This window comes from Vipera ursinii (assembly GCF_947247035.1).
Source record: "Vipera ursinii genome assembly, chromosome: 3".
Classification (NCBI taxonomy): domain Eukaryota; kingdom Metazoa; phylum Chordata; class Lepidosauria; order Squamata; family Viperidae; genus Vipera; species Vipera ursinii.
In genome coordinates, this window is record NC_139516.1 from 151,636,941 (window position 1) to 151,656,435 (window position 19,495).

The 19,495-nt window shown below is 39.8% G+C and overlaps 1 protein-coding gene across 1 annotated transcript in view; it reads left to right on the forward strand.

The window, feature by feature from the left end:
- SCGN (secretagogin, EF-hand calcium binding protein) overlaps window positions 1-11,704 on the forward strand; it is a gene marked incomplete at both ends in the record, with an annotated part of 28,261 nt that extends 16,557 nt beyond the window's left edge. Inside the window, 7 exons of the mRNA XM_083360394.1 lie at window positions 938-994; window positions 1,470-1,547; window positions 8,054-8,109; window positions 8,403-8,448; window positions 8,540-8,599; window positions 10,515-10,583; window positions 11,576-11,704. Coding sequence (XP_083216520.1) covers window positions 938-994; window positions 1,470-1,547; window positions 8,054-8,109; window positions 8,403-8,448; window positions 8,540-8,599; window positions 10,515-10,583; window positions 11,576-11,704 — 495 coding nt within the window. The remainder of the gene's footprint in view (window positions 1-937; window positions 995-1,469; window positions 1,548-8,053; window positions 8,110-8,402; window positions 8,449-8,539; window positions 8,600-10,514; window positions 10,584-11,575) is intronic.
- Window positions 11,705-19,495: the final 7,791 nt, after the last annotated feature.

Consider the following 19,495-nt stretch of genomic DNA (forward strand, 5'->3'; position numbering starts at 1 on the left):
AAGAACAGAAGTCTCCGTTGACAATGAAATCTGAGGGAAGCCCTAATAAGAGAATGACACACAGAGAAACTACAACCATCTCTCTTCAACAATGGACACCCCTCATTTGCTCCATATGCCGAGTCCTGAACAATGGGCTTCCCAAGAAGGGATTTGTCACATTCCTTGGCTATAGGACCCTCCCTGATCTAACAAATAGCGTGCATGAAATATTTCCTTTCCAAACCATTATGAGAAGAAAGGCGTGATATGGTAGTATAGGTAATCCTCAACTTATAGCAGTTCATTTAGTGACCGCTCAAAGTTACAACGGCCTTGAAAAAAAGTGACTTACGATTGTTTTTCACATTTACGACCATCGCAGCATCCCCATGGTCACATGATCAAAATTCAGATGCTTGGCAACTGACTCATATTTATGACAGTTGCAGTGTCCCGAGGATTGTGTGATTCCCCTTTTGCAACTTTCTGACAAGCAAAGTCAATGGGCAAGCCTGATTCATTTAACAACCGTGTTACTGACTTAACAATTGCAGTGATTCACTTAACAACTGTGGCAGGCAAGGGCATAAAATGAGGCAAAACCCACTTAACAACTGTCTCACTTAGCAACAGAAATCTTGGGCTCAATTGTGGTCAGTTGAGGACTACCTGAATATCTAACCTTCTTTGTCATATTATTTATTGTGATTTGGCGACTAAGCAATATAGACAGTTCCATGAAACTCATCTAATGAACCAGTTTAACAGGACATGTTCGATGTTACTTATTTTGTTTTTTAGTGGTACAACTACTTCCTCGGGCTTCTGTATTCTGAACCAGTAGCATTGTAACGGTCCTGAGAGAAATCTACCAAAGGATTTATCAGTGAGGTTAGGGTGTTAATTCAAGAATGTGTCTTGTAAAATATCACACTTTTCTTTTTCTTTTCTACAGATTTGGCGTCATTATGATGCTGACAGCAGTGGGTTTATTTCATCCGGTGAACTCCAAGTAAGTTCTGGGCTTGCTGGAACTTTATCCAGATGCTGCTTTTGTTATTAGTTATTCTTTGATTACCTTTGCACATTACCTGTGCTAAGCACAGTTCCAGGTAAACCACCTTTCCCAAGGGTGTCTAGAAGCTGCAATTAAATTTCCTTGGGGGAGTGACAATTGTGGATGGGGATAAGACCCAAAATGAATAGGCCCACAATGTGCAGATAGACAAGACTTTCCTTTTGTGGCAATATTTGCGGGTTAATTTATTATTTCTTTCCCCTTTTTAGAGGAGCTATTTTCTCTTTAAAATAGTGGAAACCTGCTGTGCCTATTTTCAACTACAGAGACAGAAATACCTCTGGAAGCCAAAACAAAGTTGGCCATCCATAAATTATGCTTGAGACTTATAGGAATCAAGCTCTTGAGTCATCCATATTGTTCTAGGATGAAGCTGAAGCATAACTTCTGCTCTCTTTCCTGAACTCAGGACTTTCTGCAAGACCTGTTTCGGCAGCATGGGAAAAACGTTTCCAAGGCAAAACTGCAAGAATATACTGATACCATGGTAAACTGAAATTTCTTAGTATTATACTAATTCCTAAATCTCTGAAGCAGCCTGAAGATTTTCACACTATTTGGATGTGTGTAGCAAAAGATGAAAAAGAATATTATACATACAGGGTTTAAGGATCATTTCAAACAGCAATCTTCTACCTTCAGAAATATAATGCAAAGGGGGGGAAAATGGAAATGGTAGAGCAAAAGCAAAGAGAAAATGAAGTAAGGAGACCTCTGAGAAGGGGGTTGAACTAGATGACCTCCCAAGAACCTTCCAATTCTGCAACTCTATATCAGTGGTTTTGGGTAAGGAAGGAAAAAGCTTGGGAAGTCCTGCTTTAAGGAGGCAGAAAGCTTGCTAAGATGTTGAGGAGGGATGCTCATATTCTTGTTCTAAATCAAAAACATTCTTTCGGGTTTTGGGGCTGTGGCAACAGCTTGAAAGTGTCAAGGGCGAGTTCCTTGCAGAATGTCAGCAACCAAAAGTAAATTATCAGATGCAGGATATTAATTCAGGCTGACTCTGCAACCACATTAGTCCAATGTTATTGTTATTATTTCGTCTTTATTGGCTGCCAGTTTATTTCCATGCTCAGTTTAAATTGCTGGTTTGGTGTTTATAGTGCTAACAGAACAATATATCTACTTAGCCTTAAAAGCCACTAATTTCAATGATTTTATATTCAAGTTAAGTGCATATAGATTACCATTTAAATGGCCTAAGCATGTAAGCCTTTTCCATTTCAATATTTCTTATAACCTATTTTGTAAAAAAGCTCACTCAGGAACACTTACCCCAAAGTAAATTTGTTTAGTCCTAGGTTTTTTTTTCTCCTTCATTATGTTTTCTTTCCATGCATCTAGCAATTTTTGAGATATTTTACCTCAATTATGTTGAACTCATTTTAAATATTATAGGTACATAAAAAGTTTAGTGGATTAAGGACTAGGATTATTAGCACACAGAGAGGAGAAGTCTTGAGTATCGTTTATTACATTTCACTTCCAGAAACAGAATAAACCTGTAAATAACAATTGATTAAATGGCCAATTTATGGCAGGCAAACTTTTCAGACCTAAAGGCCATACACAGCAACATGCAAACACATAGATAATCCAGTCCTTTGCTAAGATCATTGGAGGAGACTTTTCTTCTCATGTTTCATTAAAATACATTTGGTGACCATTCAAAGGATAGTCTTTTTAGTAGTGGGCCCCTTGGAGATCCAGCAATAGTGTTCCCCCAGCCACTAGGGGGCATTCCTTAGCAAACCTTTACATGTCCGTGGGATCAAAGGATGATGAACAAAGCCATAGTGCCATCATCCTAGGAGTGATCAGGAAAAGTTTAGCCAGTGAACTAAAAGGACCAAGTTAACATGCTGCAAGTCTATCACCCAGCACTCACCGTGGGGGCATCATGTCCTCTAAGCATAATGCAAGACTGTGCAAATCCTTTTTTTATTTGTGGCTAGCTAACCATGTACATTGTCCATATTGAGTGGGTGCGAGTTGAGAGTATTTTGAGGGTGCTAATTGGCTGATGATTTGCCAAAATATGTATTTCCCCCAAAGTCAATGTAACTTGTGTAATGGCAATCAAAGAGAGTCTGATCACATTAATTAATATATCTCCCTAAAAAAAGGAAACTTAATTTGTAGAAGTTCGTCCTTGCTGATGTTGATGAAGATTCTCACCATCCGGGTAGAATTGTATCATTGCTGGTCTTTCTAATATGGCTCTCTATTGTCTCTCTATAAATCCTGTGTCCATTAATTTGAGCATCCAGCCTTACAAGCCGTCCAGATATATTTGATGGCCAAGTCGTTGCTAACTCTATGGTATGACCTGGTAGCATTCTGCAGTTCACAAAGCTACATTTTGTCTATGCCATGTGCAAGGAAAGCTCATTACTAGGATATTCATCTGCAAATCACACCACCTACCCTGCCAAAATAATCATTCAGATTATTATTCGTTGGCTAAAATAGCAAGTCATGATAATATCTATCCAGCTGTCAGCAATGGGCTTTCATTTCCAATGGCAATATGCTGCCATCAGATATAGGGGCACCTTTTACCCATGTGCAATTTAAAGAAAGTGCTATAGATTAATTCTCAGCTACCTGGATGATGAGAACGTTTCCCACATTTGTCCAAATAGTTGACGAGTAATTTAGTTTATCAGATCCCTGCTCAAAAAAAAAAAATAGTTTTCAACGATAAATTCTTTGGGTCCTTCATAATCCATGGCATCATCTATTTAGCTTTTCTTTTTAAAATTATTCTAGTGCAGTAGGAGAGCACATCCTATGTACTTTAATACATTACACCTATCAAAAAATTTTGAGAGGAGTTTTCAAAGAAAAGGAAAGGGTACATTAGAAAACAACTGTGCTCTTTCGGACATGATGCTAAAACACAGCTTAGCTAGCAGTTAAGGCATCAGGCTAGAAAGTGGGAAACTGTGCATGGTCCTGCCTTAGGCGTGAAAGCTAGCTGCATAACTTTGGGCTAATTTCTCAGCCCAAGCCATGTCACCAGCTTGTTGTTGTAGGGAATATGGAAGGAGTATTAGGTACATTTGCCACCTTGAGTTATTTATAAAAATAATAAAGATGGCATATAAATGATAAGGGAGGGCGTGATGGCTTAGCAGTTAAGATGCTGGACTTGTCAACCGGAAGATTGGCAGTTTGAGACCCAAGTGCCATGTGACAGGGTGAGCTCCCATTCTTGCCCCAGCTCCTGTCAGTTCAAAAGCTTGCAAATGCAACTAGATAAATAGGTACCACTTCAGTGGGAAGCTTAGTGTTCCATGGGCTTCAGCGTACAGTCATGCCGGCCCCATGACCACAAAATCTTCTTTGGACAAAGCTGGCTCCCTTGGCTAAGAAACTGAGATGAGCAGGCCCCCTAGAGTCAGAGATGACTGGATAGAGGAAACCTTTACCTTTTTAAAATAAATGATTAATAAAAATAAAAATAAACCTGGCCTCTCTGCAGGCTACATGTTTTTCTTATTGCACTGGTATGAGAGGTGACTTTTGCTTTCAGCTCAGTTCAGCCACATGTTGCAGTAATGACAGAATTGACAAACCTAAATAAATCTCAGGGAGAGGAAAGCACATGTAATGAGTAAAATTAACTGTTTATCAACAATTGCCTATAAACTATACGGTATCGTAAAAGAGAAGCGAAGGCTTTTGAGCTTGCCAGAAGAAGAGAAAGGCAAAGAAATTGTAAATTGTAGAAGAAGCTAAGTTCATCCTCGCAGTAGTTAATCATGATTCATACAATGGAATTGGGTGATGATCTCAGACAATGAACCAGGTGCCAGAAAAGATACAATAAAACTCTTATCTCATGCAGTGTTGGTATGATTTTATATCAGATTGCTGAAATGTCTTGCTAGAAACGGCCAAAGTCTTGTAATATCTCGTTATCTCATATGATTTAGGCATTTTCATAGGACAGCAAGTGAGTTTTCTCATTACTATTTTGAAGATTTAGCAATGCCCTTGGGAATCTGGTGAGCAGCCATGGCATCACCGACCCCTAGTTTTCTGTCTTGGCAATGCCATTCTGATTACTGTATAAAAGTCATCACATGTCAATTCCAATAGATCAATGAAGGCGCCAATAGAAAACAGAGTTGCTCTCCCAGTTCAGTCAGGCATCTCAATTAGTCATCTTTTGTGAAATGAGGCTAGCTGTACCCTTTCATTGTGGTTAACAGTTGAGATATTTCTGATTAATAATCCAAGTTCATTAATGTTTCGTCAATGGGAACTGCTAGAAAGTTAGAGATCTCACTATATCAGAGCACGACTCCTCCTCCAATTGAGGGTTTGTGCGGCACATGTTGAGTGGGTATGAGGGAGAGATAACAAGATGCAGAAACTGGCAACTTGTAAGATGCAAAGATAAAGAGAGAAGCTGCTCACTTGATCTTGGGAACACCTTTGTAGAAGGACCTTTCTAGATACCTCTCATATACTGTACAGTATTTCTTAAAAAAGCTTAAATATCCATTTGGCTACATTAGGAGTGTCCAACCTTGGCAACATTAAGACCTGTAGATTTCAACTCCTAGAATTTCCCAGATGGAATGCTGGGAGTTGAAGTCCACAAGTCTTAAAGTTGCCAAGCCTGCCACCCCTAACCTAGATTGTGCACTCATCTGAGAAAAAAATAAATCGTATGCTGTAGGAGTGCAGGGTACTGAGTGTGAGATGGCACTTCTAATCTAAGCCACCGAGCATGAAGATTAAAGGATAGAAAGATGAGGTACTATGCAACATATGGATACGCTCACATTTTCTCCCATGGGTTTTTTCCCCCAGCTTTCCTAATGGTAGCATTAATAAAATAAAGATTAAACACTATCCCAGTTTTGAATATTTTAGAACTGGAGCTAAGCTGTGCAGTTTGCCAAGTCACCTTCCCACATATAAAAAATTAAATCCAGCTTCTCAACCTCCTTTTATTATAGTTTATTCCATTCACTATTTCCTTCACTTTCTTCCTTTCATTCTGAAAAAGCATTGCCCTTTCCCCTCCCCCCTTTGTTGTTTTGTGATATAATAGCAAGAAAAGGGCAAAAAAGGTGGGGCAAAAAGTAAACCAATTAGCAAGAAAGCAAATGATAAGAATACACTTAAGTGAAATCAGAATATACTTCAGGGCACAGAGAAAGCTTTTTACATTAATAGATTTTGATACCAAGAGGCTGAAATTTTTTAATTAAATATGATTTCTACAAGCAAAGCTTTTTGGTAGTCTCAGGTGTTTCTGGACGGCTCAGCAAGATGATGGATAAACACCATTTTTCTGATGGCCTATGACAGGGCCCTCCAAACTTGGCAGCTTGAAGACTTGTAGACTTCAAATCCCGGAATTCCTCAACCAGCCATGCTGAAGTTTACAAGTCTTTAAGTTGCCAAGTTTGGAGAGCCCTGGCCTATGGTTTCCAAGGACAAGTTCAGAAGACCTGCTCCTGCAAACGTCTCCCCAATAGTTCCCCCCAATGCACAAGAACTGCTTCCATCAGAAATGTTGGCCAGTAGAACTTTTGGCCCTCCTGGTAGAAATGTCTGGGAATTGTAGTTTCAGTACCTAAGGATGTATGTCTGGGACAAGATGCTGTTGACAACTTAGGCCTATAATATTACCCATGACTCCCAAACAATATATAATAAAGTCTTACCATAAGGATGTCAAAGGGACGCGGTGGCTCAGTGGGTTAGGACGCTGAGCTTGTTGATCAGATGGTCGGCAGTTTGGCGGGTCGAATCCCAAGTGCCGCGTAGCAGAGTGAGCACCTGTTACTCGTCCCAGCTTCTGCCAACCTAGCAGTTCAAAAGCATGTAAAAATGCAAGTAGAAAAATAGGGACCACTACGGTGGGAAGGTAACAGCGTTCTGTGCGCCTTTGGTGTCTAGTCATGCCGGCCACATGACCACGGAGACGTCCTTGGACAAGCGCTGGCTCTTCGGCTTTGAAATGGAGATGAGCACCGGCCCCTAGAGTTGGAAATGACTAGCACACATGTGCGGGGGAACCTTTACCTTTTTATAAGGATGTCAAATGCAAAAACCTAAATTTTCAGCACTCCCCCATCAATTGTTCCTTTATGACTTACATTTAATTCTTGATTTGTCCCTACAGTTTCTTAGGTAAAGGTAAAGGTTCCCCTGCACATGCGTGCTGGTCATTTCCAACTCTAGGGGCCAGTGCTCATCTACGTTTCAAAGCTGAAGAGCCAGCGCTTGTCCGAGGACGTCTCCGTGGTCATGTGGCTGGCATGACTAGACGCCAAAGGCGCACGGAACGCTGTTACCTTCCCACTCGAGTGGTCCCTTTCTACTTGCATTTTTACGTGCTTTCGAACTGTTAGGTTGGCAGAAGCTGGGACGAGTAACAGGCGCTCACTCTGCTACGCGGAACTCGGGATTCGACCCACCAAACTGCCGATCTTCTGATCGACAAGCTCAGCGTCCTAACCCACTGAGCCACCGCATCCCTCACAGTTTGTTAAGGCTGACCAAATTATCTTATCCTAAAATTACATTTTTCAGATTTTTAGCCTAGCTCATCCTCAGAGGCTTTTGGGCTGCAGGTTTATACATGCTTTCCAGGGACCAAACACTACTGAAGGTAGTAGCACCTTGTTTTGAATCAACCTAGACTAAAAAAAACCACCACATTCCATCAGTGGTTAGGAAAAAGTTGGAAAGTGAGAGAAAAGAGGTAAATATTTTGCTTATGTATTCAATAACTGCTAGCTGAAAGAAGAGTCACAAAACGTTCTTTTAAAGTTATGACTTGAACAGTCCAAATATCCCTGGGAGAAATCTAAGATGGACTTATGAACATCTTTGGATCACAATGTAATTCTGCCTGCTGTAAATCAAAGTAACTTGAATGTATTATTCTGATTAGTAAAATACTATTGGTTTGGGGTTTTTTTCCCCCTAGCTCTCATTTCACTTCCACTATTTGCTTTGTAGATGAAGCTCTTTGACAAAAATAAAGATGGCCGGCTGGATCTGAATGACCTTGCAAGGTAAATATTAATGGTTCTGATTCGCTTGGAGTGGCTTCAGCAGCTTACTTCTCCATTCTGCCCCCAAACCAATCTTGGTTGTATTTACACCTGTTGTGCTAAAAGCTTGAAGCCTCAGGACTTGCTTTTCCTGGAAGCATGGTGACAATGCACCACATCACAAACTGCTGCTTCCAGAAATGTCTGCTAATTTCCTGTGAAATTTCCTCTCTTTCTGAGCTCTGTCAAGCACAACTGTCTATTTCTGTGGAAATGAAGTCTCAGAAAATAATGGTTTAACTCTTTTCATTCAGGATTTTAGCTCTTCAGGAAAATTTTCTCCTTCAATTTAAACTGGATGTAAGTACTGTAATTTGCAGGGAACTTGATTATTCCTTTTTTTCTATATATACTATTTTTTTCCAAAATTAATTCCTGTTCTTTGATTCAGGCTTCGAGTGCAGAAGAAAGAAAAAGAGATTTTGAGAAAATCTTTGCACACTATGATGTTGTAAGAGTTTTATTATTACTATTTGGGATTACTGACCCTGCAATACACCAAATTATAGTTGCCTGTTTTATGAATGTTGTTCTTTATTGGAAGACATTTCAAACACTCTGTATCTAGTTTAAAGATAAGTTAATCTATGAAGGGGAAATAACTCCTTGAACTAGTCCATCATTAATTAGTCCTATTTAGGTATGCAAGGGATGTGGTGGTTCAGTGGGTTAGGATGCTGAGCTTGTCGATCAGAAGGTCGGCAGTTTGGCTGGTCGAATCCTGAGTGCTGCATAACAGAGTGAGCGCCTGTTACTCATCCCAGCTTCTGCCAACCTAGCAGTTCAAAAGCATGTAAAAATGCAAGTAGAAAAATAGGGACCACTACGGTGGGAAGGTAACAGTGTTCCGTGCGCCTTTGGCGTCTAGTCATGCCAGCCACATGACCACAGAGACGTCCTCGGACAAGCACTGGCTCTTTGGCTTTGAAACGGAGATGAACCCCTAGAGTTGGAAACGACTAGCACACATGTGCGGGGGAACCTTTACCTTTACCTTAGGTATGCAAATCATGGGTGTCTGTGGGTGTTCTTATGCAAATGGCTCAGTAATGTAATTTGCATTGAAATTACATAATTCACCTTATTTTCATAATCATTGCCCATGTGACATTATTGTGACCTGTACCAGACAGCTAGACTAAAAGTCACCTGGTTATAATTCTTCACACACTGTAGAAATGGATATTGCTTTATTTAAATTATAATGATTATTTTTAAATATGTGTGTATACAAATCCATGTTTTCTGTGGCAACATAGTGACCAATGTCACATGTCATGCCTTTCATATTTAAAATAATTGTAAAGATTATTATAGCTGTTTTACTGGGCAAATGGGTCAACAGGGTATTATCCAAATAAATGCTGCTCTTGGTGGAAAGCATTTTCTGCCTTCCATTTCTTAAAATGTCAAAATAACATTTTTTAAAAATTTGTTAGGGATGTCAAAACTTTTCAAAGAGGTATTTGGCAACAAGCAAGAATGTGTATCTATTTTGTAATCATTAAAGCAGCAGTATTTTTATTTATTTTTTTGGCAAGGATCATGAGTTACTTCAGAAGCCGATCCTGGCTATCTTCCATTCATAGTAATTTTTGTCCTCTAGGTCATGGGTGTCAAACTGCTGGCCCACGGGCCGGTTGCATTATAAGGAGGCCACACCCACCCCAGCTCCGGAATCCAAAAAAAATCACGATACGTTGCGACACGTCACGTGATGTGGCGAGTTTGACACCTGTGCTCTAGGTCTTCTAGGTACACATGTAGATAATTCTGGTCTCTAACAAATAAACTTTAACCGGGTACAGATGAAGACTATAGGCAGTGGAAAGCTTCTCTGTCTGTGAAGGTTTCTTATGTCATATTTCATTTCATTTTTATGGGCAGGGATTGCACAAAGAATCTCCATGGATAGATGAAGATCTCTAGGTTTCAAAGCCAACTGTGTACAATAAGAAGCAGACCGACAGAATTAAGGAGGACAGCATACTTGCTTCCTCCTTTTATTTGCGCAGATGACACACATTTAATGTGCTTGTAGAAAGTGTAAAACTCTTATTGATCTAGTCCATGTAATAGAAAAAGCTTGATGCTCATATCCCATTAGTCTCTAATATTCCACAGCTCTTGTGAGAGTTATGAGTCTACTTGTTCCCAAAGCTGAGAGGACAGGAATAAGGCAGTAATTTTTTCCCTTATGGATTCTGGTACTTTTTATTTCCCATTAGATCCTTCTTATTGTTTAATGTGGCACAAAATATCCACAAGGATATAGCTTTTAAGGTTGAGTATATTATTGACAGAAAGAGAAGAAAAGTATGCTGATAGATATGGCAACATTTTTACTCCACAAATTTATGTTCCAGACTAAGACAGGAGCTCTTGAAGGTCCAGAAGTTGATGGGTTTGTAAAAGATATGATGGAACTTGTCAAGGTAAGTTCACTGTTTTTTATGTTTTGTGCACATTATTTTTTTAACTAAAAATTGCTCTGTCCTAGATCAATTAGACCACCTGTGAATGTTTCCATTCAGCTGCTTAATGATTGAACAAAATAAGCTGCTTACATTTTCTCCTTTATGGAAAATAAAGAGAAGAATGGGAAACTGTGATGTAACATGAACAACGTTTGCGTAGGCTACAGCTTGTCTTGTTCAAATTATCAATAGTTCCTCAATTATTGCCCTTCCTCATCCTTCCTCCCAGACATAAATATTTGCTGGTAATGTACTAACCATGTTTTTCAGCTCCACAGAATATATTTCTTCCAATTTTCCCCAATCTGATAACTTCCTTTATGCTGGATTACATCTGCCATTACTCTCAAAGATCAAGCAATTACCTAGCTCAGTTAGGGATAATAGTAGTTAAGGTTCAAAACATCTGAAAGAGCCACAATTCAAGAAGCCTGTTTCATGTTACATGTTTTTTTTTAAAAAAAATTAAATCTATTACCCTGGAATACAACTCCATTATTTCTCATTAGCTCAGCAAATGACACCGACTGTATATAACCTTGCTGGGCTAGGAAGCTAAGTAGGGACTCAGGCCTTGTTTATATTTGAACTTTGAAGGAATAGTTATACTGGACTTTGAAGGAATAGTTAGAGGCTAAGCTGGGAAATGAAAAAAACAACAACATGGAAGAGGTAGAGCCAGGCTCTGATATTGACTGATGTCATGCCTACTGGTGTGTAATTCATTTTGGCAATCATGTGTTGTTCCCCTGTGTTGTGTTCAATTGTATGTTATTTTAATTTTTCTAGATTTTTTTAGGTGTTGTATTGATTTTAACTGCATGTTGCTAAACTTCTGGTCTTATAAATTAAATTAATCAAATAAATAAATAGATTGCCTTATTGCTAAAAATGACTATTTTGTTTTCTGCAGTGTGCTTTTATCTCTTTCTCTCTCATTATTGTTATAGCCCAGCATTACTGGTACAGATTTGGATAAATTCCGAGAGATCCTGCTTCATCATTGTGATGTGAACAAGGATGGAAAAATTCAAAAAACTGAACTTGCCTTATGTCTGGGAATTAAAAATACCCCATAGGCATCAATATACTTTTCCTATGGTCTACGTTTTTTTTTCTTTTGTGAAAACCTGTGAAAACATTTGTGAAACCTTTTTCAGTACTATGTAATAATCTGCTACATTAAACTTAGAAGATAGGCTCATAAAGGATAAGGATATTCAGTTAGCAAGTATGTGTTCAGATAGAAAATGTGATGAGTAGCAACTGGTTCTGTGTTGTTCAAAGGAGATATTATCTCTCGTAGTCTTATACATTTCTGATCAATTTGAAAGTTCTGTGATTGCTCCAGCAAGAAATGTTTCTGCTACAAGGTTTTTTATTTTTGCTTTAATATTTTCATTCCCTGGGCTGTGTCCTTCAGTGTTCCCTTTGTTTTGTCCCTTCCTACTTTCAAGTACAGTAGAGGTAGTCCTCAACTTACAACTGTGATAGGGCCTGCCCATTAAAGACATAAGTTGCAACATTCATAAAATGGGTTATCATGTGACCAATCCAATTTTACAACATTTTTTGCCGCAGTCGCTAAGCAAATGTGGTTGTTAAGTGAACCCATTGTTGTTATGGGATAGTCTTGCCCAAAACCACATATGTTAATTTTCAGCAAAAACATTGTAAATCATGGTCATGTGACTATGGGATGCTGCAAACGGCTGTAAATGTGGTCTGCTTGCCGAGTGCCCAAAATGTGGTGACTTGATTGTGGGGGAAGGCACTATGGAACTATGTCATAACTTCAAATGATCACTAAGTGACTGGTTATAAGTTGAGGATTACTTGTATGGCCTTTGAAACTCACATTGGGTTTTTGTGTAAGAACATTTACAGAAAAATAAAGCTCAACATTTGATAACACAGAGTACAACTGGAATCTATATTATTTATTACATATCCATAAGTTCCTGGGTATACTATGTGTGAAAATTCTTTGTCTTTTTCATGCCCTATCTACAAAGACAGGAGATGACATAGCTGGGAATTGGGAAGTATTGCTTTATATAGGTAGTCCTTGACTTACAGAAGTTCATTTAGTGACGTTTTAAAGTTACAACAGCACTGAAAACGTGTCTTATGACCATTTTTCAGTTATGACCGTTCCAGCATCCCCGTGGTTACGTGATCAATATTCAGATGCTTGGTAACTGACTCATATTTATGACGGTCTCAGTGTCCCAGGATCACGTGATCCCCTTTTGCAAACTTCTGACCAGCAAAATCATTGCAGAAGCCAAGTTCACTTAACAACCAGGTTACTAACTTATTCACTACAGTGATTCACTTAATGACTGAAGCAAGAAAAGTTGTAAAGTGGAGCAAAATTCACTTAACAAATGTCTCAACAACAGAAATTTTAGGCTCAATTGTGGTTGTAACTTGAGGACTACCTGCAAATATTTATTTTTAAAAGCTATTTCATTTTCCTACCATTAAAAAGAATTCCCAAAGCTTTGTTTGGTTTATAACAGATATAAAGGTAAATAAAAATAGCTAACATGCTCTTTAGTACTGGTTTTGCTTCCATTTTTTTTATTCTGCCTCCAAATGCCTTTCTGATAAGTTCGTGTTGTGGAATATTATTTACATTCTAGCAAGATTAGAAGATCAAAATGAATTGCTAATAGAGAGGAGGAGGCGGAATATTTGTATTTAATGTGCACTTATACCTAAGCAAAATTATACGAGGAAAAACAAAAGTCACAACACAGTTTTAATCGATATCAACAACGTAGCTATTTTAATCAGATTTTTTTTTAAAAAAATCTCAGGGCTGTCATCATTTAAATTCCCAACAGGTTATTGCACTGAAAAAAAAGTACTTCCAAATTTATAAAGGACCTGACAAAAGGAACAAATTAGCTTCCTCTTTAAACCTAAGGAGTTGCATACTTAGGAGAGCCATACCAAAGCTTTTCTTAACTGAAATACCAAATGCTCACAACACAAGAAAAAATGGGGAAAACAACAGTATTTTGAGCCACTATTTCATACTATGGTTTGTTGTTCCTTTCCTATAATTAGCCAGCTATACCTCTTTTTCTTTCTTCCATCTTTCATTGTTAGCCAAACATACCAGCTACAATTTTTTTTTAAAAAAGTAAGTGCTTAAGTACTTAATGGAAGAAAATAAGCTCCATTTTCTTTGTACAGTGAGCTTTGTTAATGCTTCTTGAACAGAAGCAATGCCAGCTAGAGAACCCAGAGTTTACAAACACTGCTGCGCATCCCTTTGTCAAAACCGTTCGCACTGGAAAGAAGACGACGACAACGTGGCATGAATGACGGCAAGGATCTCTTTACTCAAGAAAATTCCAATAAGTTACAAAGTCAGCGTTGGGAGCTAATCGCCCCAACGCGCCATTTAAACTCTGAGGGTAATCGGCCCCACCCACCCCTGGGCAGACCAGCATCCGGCTGAGCCTGCTTAAAACTCCGCCCCCTTCCCATCTCCTCGTGCGATGTCCCATCCTCTGGCCCCGAGATCCACACGGATTGCAGGTAGGTGTGTGCCCAAAACCCTTCTGCCATGCTCCCCTGGGCCCCAATTGTGCTCCCCTCCACCATCCTGTCTCAGTGCTGCAACCCCCCACAATGCTCTGCCAGTCGAGCGTGGTTTTGGCCCGCTTGGCGCCGTCGCCGAAGAGCAGGCAGCGGAGAAGCCCCAAAACAAGATGTGGCTGTCTTTCTGTTTGCCTGCGGGTCTTTCCGGCAGCTTCGTCGGCGCGGACGCTCCACAAGGTCCCAGAGCAGCTGCCCCTCAGGAATGTGGCTGTGGGCTCTGTGCGGCTGCCCATGGTGGCTGGCAGCCATTCCGCCGCCGGTTGTGCTGCTTCTGGGTGGCATTCGCCATGGGGCTTGTGCGGGCGGTGTGCGTGGTGTTCCCCCAGCTCCCCTCATGTTGTCAAGCCCACGGGGCTGGACACCCTTCAGAGCCAGTCTCTGATGTTCACTGATATAGATTTCTTTCTAGCATTAAAAATGTTATTGTAACTCAGGATGGTCACTCACTATTTTTCTCCCTTTCTGTACATATGTTATTAATGCACTTAACTGTGGGCATCTTTCTCCATCAAAGCTGACACCAGACACAGCATAGAAAAACTCAAAGTAGTTGTGTGAGATCGGAAGATGTGGAGAGACCAGGCCACAGAATCACCAAGTCAGGCACAATTGAATGGTTGTTGTTGTTGTTAGTTGCGAAGTCGTGTCCGACCCATCGCGACCCTATGGACAATGTTCCTCCAGGCTTTCCTGTCCTCTACCATCTTCTGGAGTCCATTTAAGCTCATGCCTACTGCTTCAGTAACTCCATCCAGCCACCTCATTCTCTGTCGTCCCCTTCTTCTATTGCCCTCAATCTTTCCCAGCATTAGACTCTTCTCCAGTGAGTCCTTCCTCCTCATTAGGTGGCCAACTGAATGGATAACACCATTATCATCATGATCACAATGGGCATCTTTAGCATGTAGTTTTATGACATGTAATTTTTATAAATAGACTAGTTCCATGTGCAGAACACAAGATCTTGACTATTGATATATGTGCTGGCTAAGAATCCTAATACATGATTTTAACATAGTGATGAAATGCCTGCCTCCCTGTATTGCTTAGAATAATATATCTTCAGAGGGTACTGTAAAGGTAGGTATGTAAATTTTATCCCTGAAGCAGACTTAACACATATTGAATGAACATAGAAGTCAGTCCAATTTCCACTGGTAATTGCAGGAGCAACTCTGTGGCTCCCTCTAACTGACAGACCAAATTGAAATTGCTATTTGAATGCCACTTTTAGAAAACAAAACTTATGATATTTTATTGGAAATGGTTCTGAATAATTTCTCAAGGCCACTGGAGAAATTGCCACTAGTTTTAGACAATCAAAAATACCAAATTTCTGAAGGGAAAGGAGTGTGGGGAATGAGAAAACACATTAAAAAAATTATCTTGGTTTCCTTGGTAGCATGAATTTGCAATGCACAAAGGAAACGTAGCAAGGGAATAGAATGCAAACAGCTTTTTAGGTTGATCATTATTATTTTTTTGGAAAATATAACCGTAGTCCCTTCCTCCCTGTGGTTTTGTTTATCGATTTCTCTCTATCTCCTTGTCCTCTTATAGAGAAATAGAAGGGTTTTTTATTTTTAAAGTTGGAGCACATTCCAAATTTCCATTCATTTTTGTATTGCTTTCAGATTTTCTAATCAAGCAAGCGTTCATGGCAACGTTGCTAACAGTTACAAAACTCAGCCAAAGCAAACTGGAATCCTGTTTTGGCTCTCTCCCTGTACCCATCATGGCACATTTTTATATTCTTCACAATTTGCCATCAGCTGCAGGTGTAGATGCAACTATTCCAGAAACAATGCTGGGATTATGCTAGTCATGCTGGCATAGAAGACCTTTTCTCCAGGTGTTGATTAACTCATACATTTCATTTCTGCAAGCCATATAAGAGCATCTCATCCTTCAAATCCACCAAAGTGAATGCATTCACAGTAGGAACTGCTGGGGATGGAAGGAGAGAGAGGGAGAGAGAGAGAACATTGATATATAATTTCTAGTTTGTCTTCTGCTTTGTTATTTTCAATATTGGCAGTTACTGGACACAATATTGGACACAGTGATGAGGAAGTGTGCCTCCTTCAATGCCCCATATATATATTTGTAAATAAGCATTATAAAAATATATATAGTAAGTTTACAGTGACTTTTCACTAAGGAACCTAAACCTGAGTCATTGCTCCATTTGGGGAGCAAGCATAGAAGTATTTTATGGATTGGTACAACCAGCTGAAGTCAATTTCTGCAAGAACGTTGAACCATCAAAATCAAGTCATATATCACAAGGCTAGCTCTTTCTCTTATTCATGCCTGCTAAAAAGAATTTTATAGATTGTACATTAGCCTTCACAATGCTGCTACTGTTGTATTAATCTTGACCTACAAACTGAGCCACAGAAAAATTGATTTCATGCCAGATAGGTATTTCCGTCCTGTTTATTGCAAACTGAAGGTATTGCAATCCCCAGAGAATCTCTTTTATACCCCCAAATTCCTTGAAGAGCCCCCAAGTGCATCAGTTAGTCTTTGAAGCAGTTAGAAGTACATTGACAATCTTACCCCTCTGAGAACTGGCAACTGGCTAGTTTCTGTCTAATATGCATTTCAGACAGCTATTCTAAATGCTGGGGATTTGTTCAAACACATAACGTCTTCAGAAATTCAGACGCCTGATGTTTTTAAGCATCAAGGTCCTCTCTCACAAAAGAATGCATACCGGTATATTTTTAAAGTTTGGAGAGCTGGGCTTTAGTTGATGCTTGCAGGTTTTGTGTAAATCTTTTCTTGTTTTCAATTTGCAGTGCTGTGAGGTTTTAGCAGGAGGTGGGGCTGGTAGGCAGAAAAACACCATGTTTTGGCTGTTTTTTTTAAAGTCGAACTGGATGAAAACACTCACAGTGCCATATGTGTATGTCATAAAGGTTTTATTTCCAATCCTGATCTGATGTGATTCCACTTATTTTACTGGAAATGGAATTATAAAAATGCAATCTTCCATCTAGGCATTTTAACATGCCTCCATTTTATTTCCAATTGTTTACTGCCCTGATCCATTTCATGGACTTCTGCTCACTGCAAACATTTTTTGCCCCAGCCTGTCACTTGCTCATTAACAATGTAGTACATTCAACAACCATTACTTTGTATCAGCTTTTGTGATCATTTCATTTTCTCTTGATGATAGTTTGGACAATGTTTTATCATAACCTCCACCACTTCTGTGTTACATTTTCCAGTATACTATTGTAAATTTTACCACCATGATGGTTATATATGCTCCATTGGCTTCTGGCAAATATTGCCTTCGTAGTTTGGAACTAATGTTTACATTTCTGAAAGACAAAAAATCTGTAGGTAAGACAAAAAAAATGTCTCCAGGACTACATTAAACTAATTTTGATATCAGTCTGTTATGATTCTTCTTTCTTTAGACCTACATGCAAAACATATCACATGTGTATTGTAGGTACATTTTTATCCTAAGAAAAACTGTTTCACAGGCACATCTCTGAGCAGCATCGGTTACTTGAAAATGAAAAGGATTCCTTGTAAATAGAGAAGGTCAGAACATCTGAAGGCATAAAAAGAGCTGGCAACTCCTGGATATTTCTACTTTTGCTCCTTTTTTAAAAATATGGTATCAGAGTTCTCTCAATGTACTGTTTTTATTGCTGAGTTCTTTTGTTCTTATTCATCCACTGAATTACATTTGTTCCAAATGTAAATGGGAATGGGAATGATTTCAAGCTATAAAACCAATTTTGTATTTCATCAAGAAGTGTTGAGGGGAAGATATTTGCTTATTTATTAATCAAGTTTATATAGTGGCCGATCTCTCCAAAAGGGATTCTAAGCATTCCAGACAACAATCAGATGAAAACCACAGATATAAAAACAATAGATGTAAAACGCATAGAAATCTACATTAAGAAATAAATAGGATAAAAACAAACATAAAGACCCTTAGGTGAAGAGAGAATTTTTAAAAAATCACCTGAACAAGCAAATCTCCAGTTTCCTGGGAGCCCAAGCCTGACTACAAAAGGGAGGGGGTTAGTGGTAGGTGAGGAGAAAGACACACTTCCACATACCCATGCATACTGTATACAAGCATTTATCTACACTGTCTTCTATTTGCTAATGCTGGCCAATTTATTGTCCAAACTGTACATTGCTTCTTTTGCAGAAACGTTACAGGTAGTCCTCAGCTTACAACAATAATGAAGCCTGCCCATTACAGTTGCAGGTGGCAATGACCCTTTAAGTGAGATGGCCTCACTTAACAATCACCACTCCCTGTTCTCCCTGATGGGACCATTAAATGATGGTCCAGGATGTTAAGCAGAGCACAAGGTGTTTCAGGGTGGGAGAGGTCCTGGGAAGCCTAGTGCAGGCCCAGGCCTGCCTTCCTCGGGCAGTCCAAGGTCTCCCCCCCCAAGGAACCCTGTGGTCCACTCTTTGCCCCTCATTGTTCTCCCAGGCCCTGGCCTGCTCTCAACCATGCCACTCACCATGCAAGGGAGAGTCAGCAAAAGCTACTGATACATAGAAGGCTAATAACGTCTATTGTGTCATGGGTTCTGGACTGCATGGACCACATGGAAGACGCCAGGCAGATGAGTGCAGCATGTCAGCTCTTTATTTGTAGTCAGACTGAACTGGAACAATAGGGCTGACTGACCCCTTATATACCTGGCCAGGTACACACAAGGCCAATCCCTTTATCTGAATTTCCCGCCGTCCGCGGGCCAACCAATCCTGTCGCAGTACAGTGCCACTTGGTGGTGTCAGTGGCCGCTGCTATCATGATCACCCATCTATATACATAACACCCCTTCCCCCAGAAGAACAAACAATAAACAACAACACAAAAACGAATACACTGTTGTACTGGTTATTTCTTTTGAGACACCACGTGACCCTCCCCCTCATGACCTTACATAGTTCTCTAGATACACGGGTGGCCTATGAGTCCTGAATGACCGTCTCATATTTTGCTCCCTGGCTTGGTCAGCAGAGTCATTAGTTGAGTCCTGGCCCTGGGCCCTAACGACCACATTGTCATGGTGGGCCTGTGCCTGTTGTTGCACAGCCCTGCCAAAACTGTCTGGCAACTGTTTGATGACTGTGAGATCCTCCTCCTTCCCCGGACCCACTGTTGACGGTTGCTGGGGTTGGTCGGTTTGTGACTTTTCAGGAGCATACTTCCTCAATTGGTCTATGTGTCGCCTGACCTGGCGGCCTCCCTC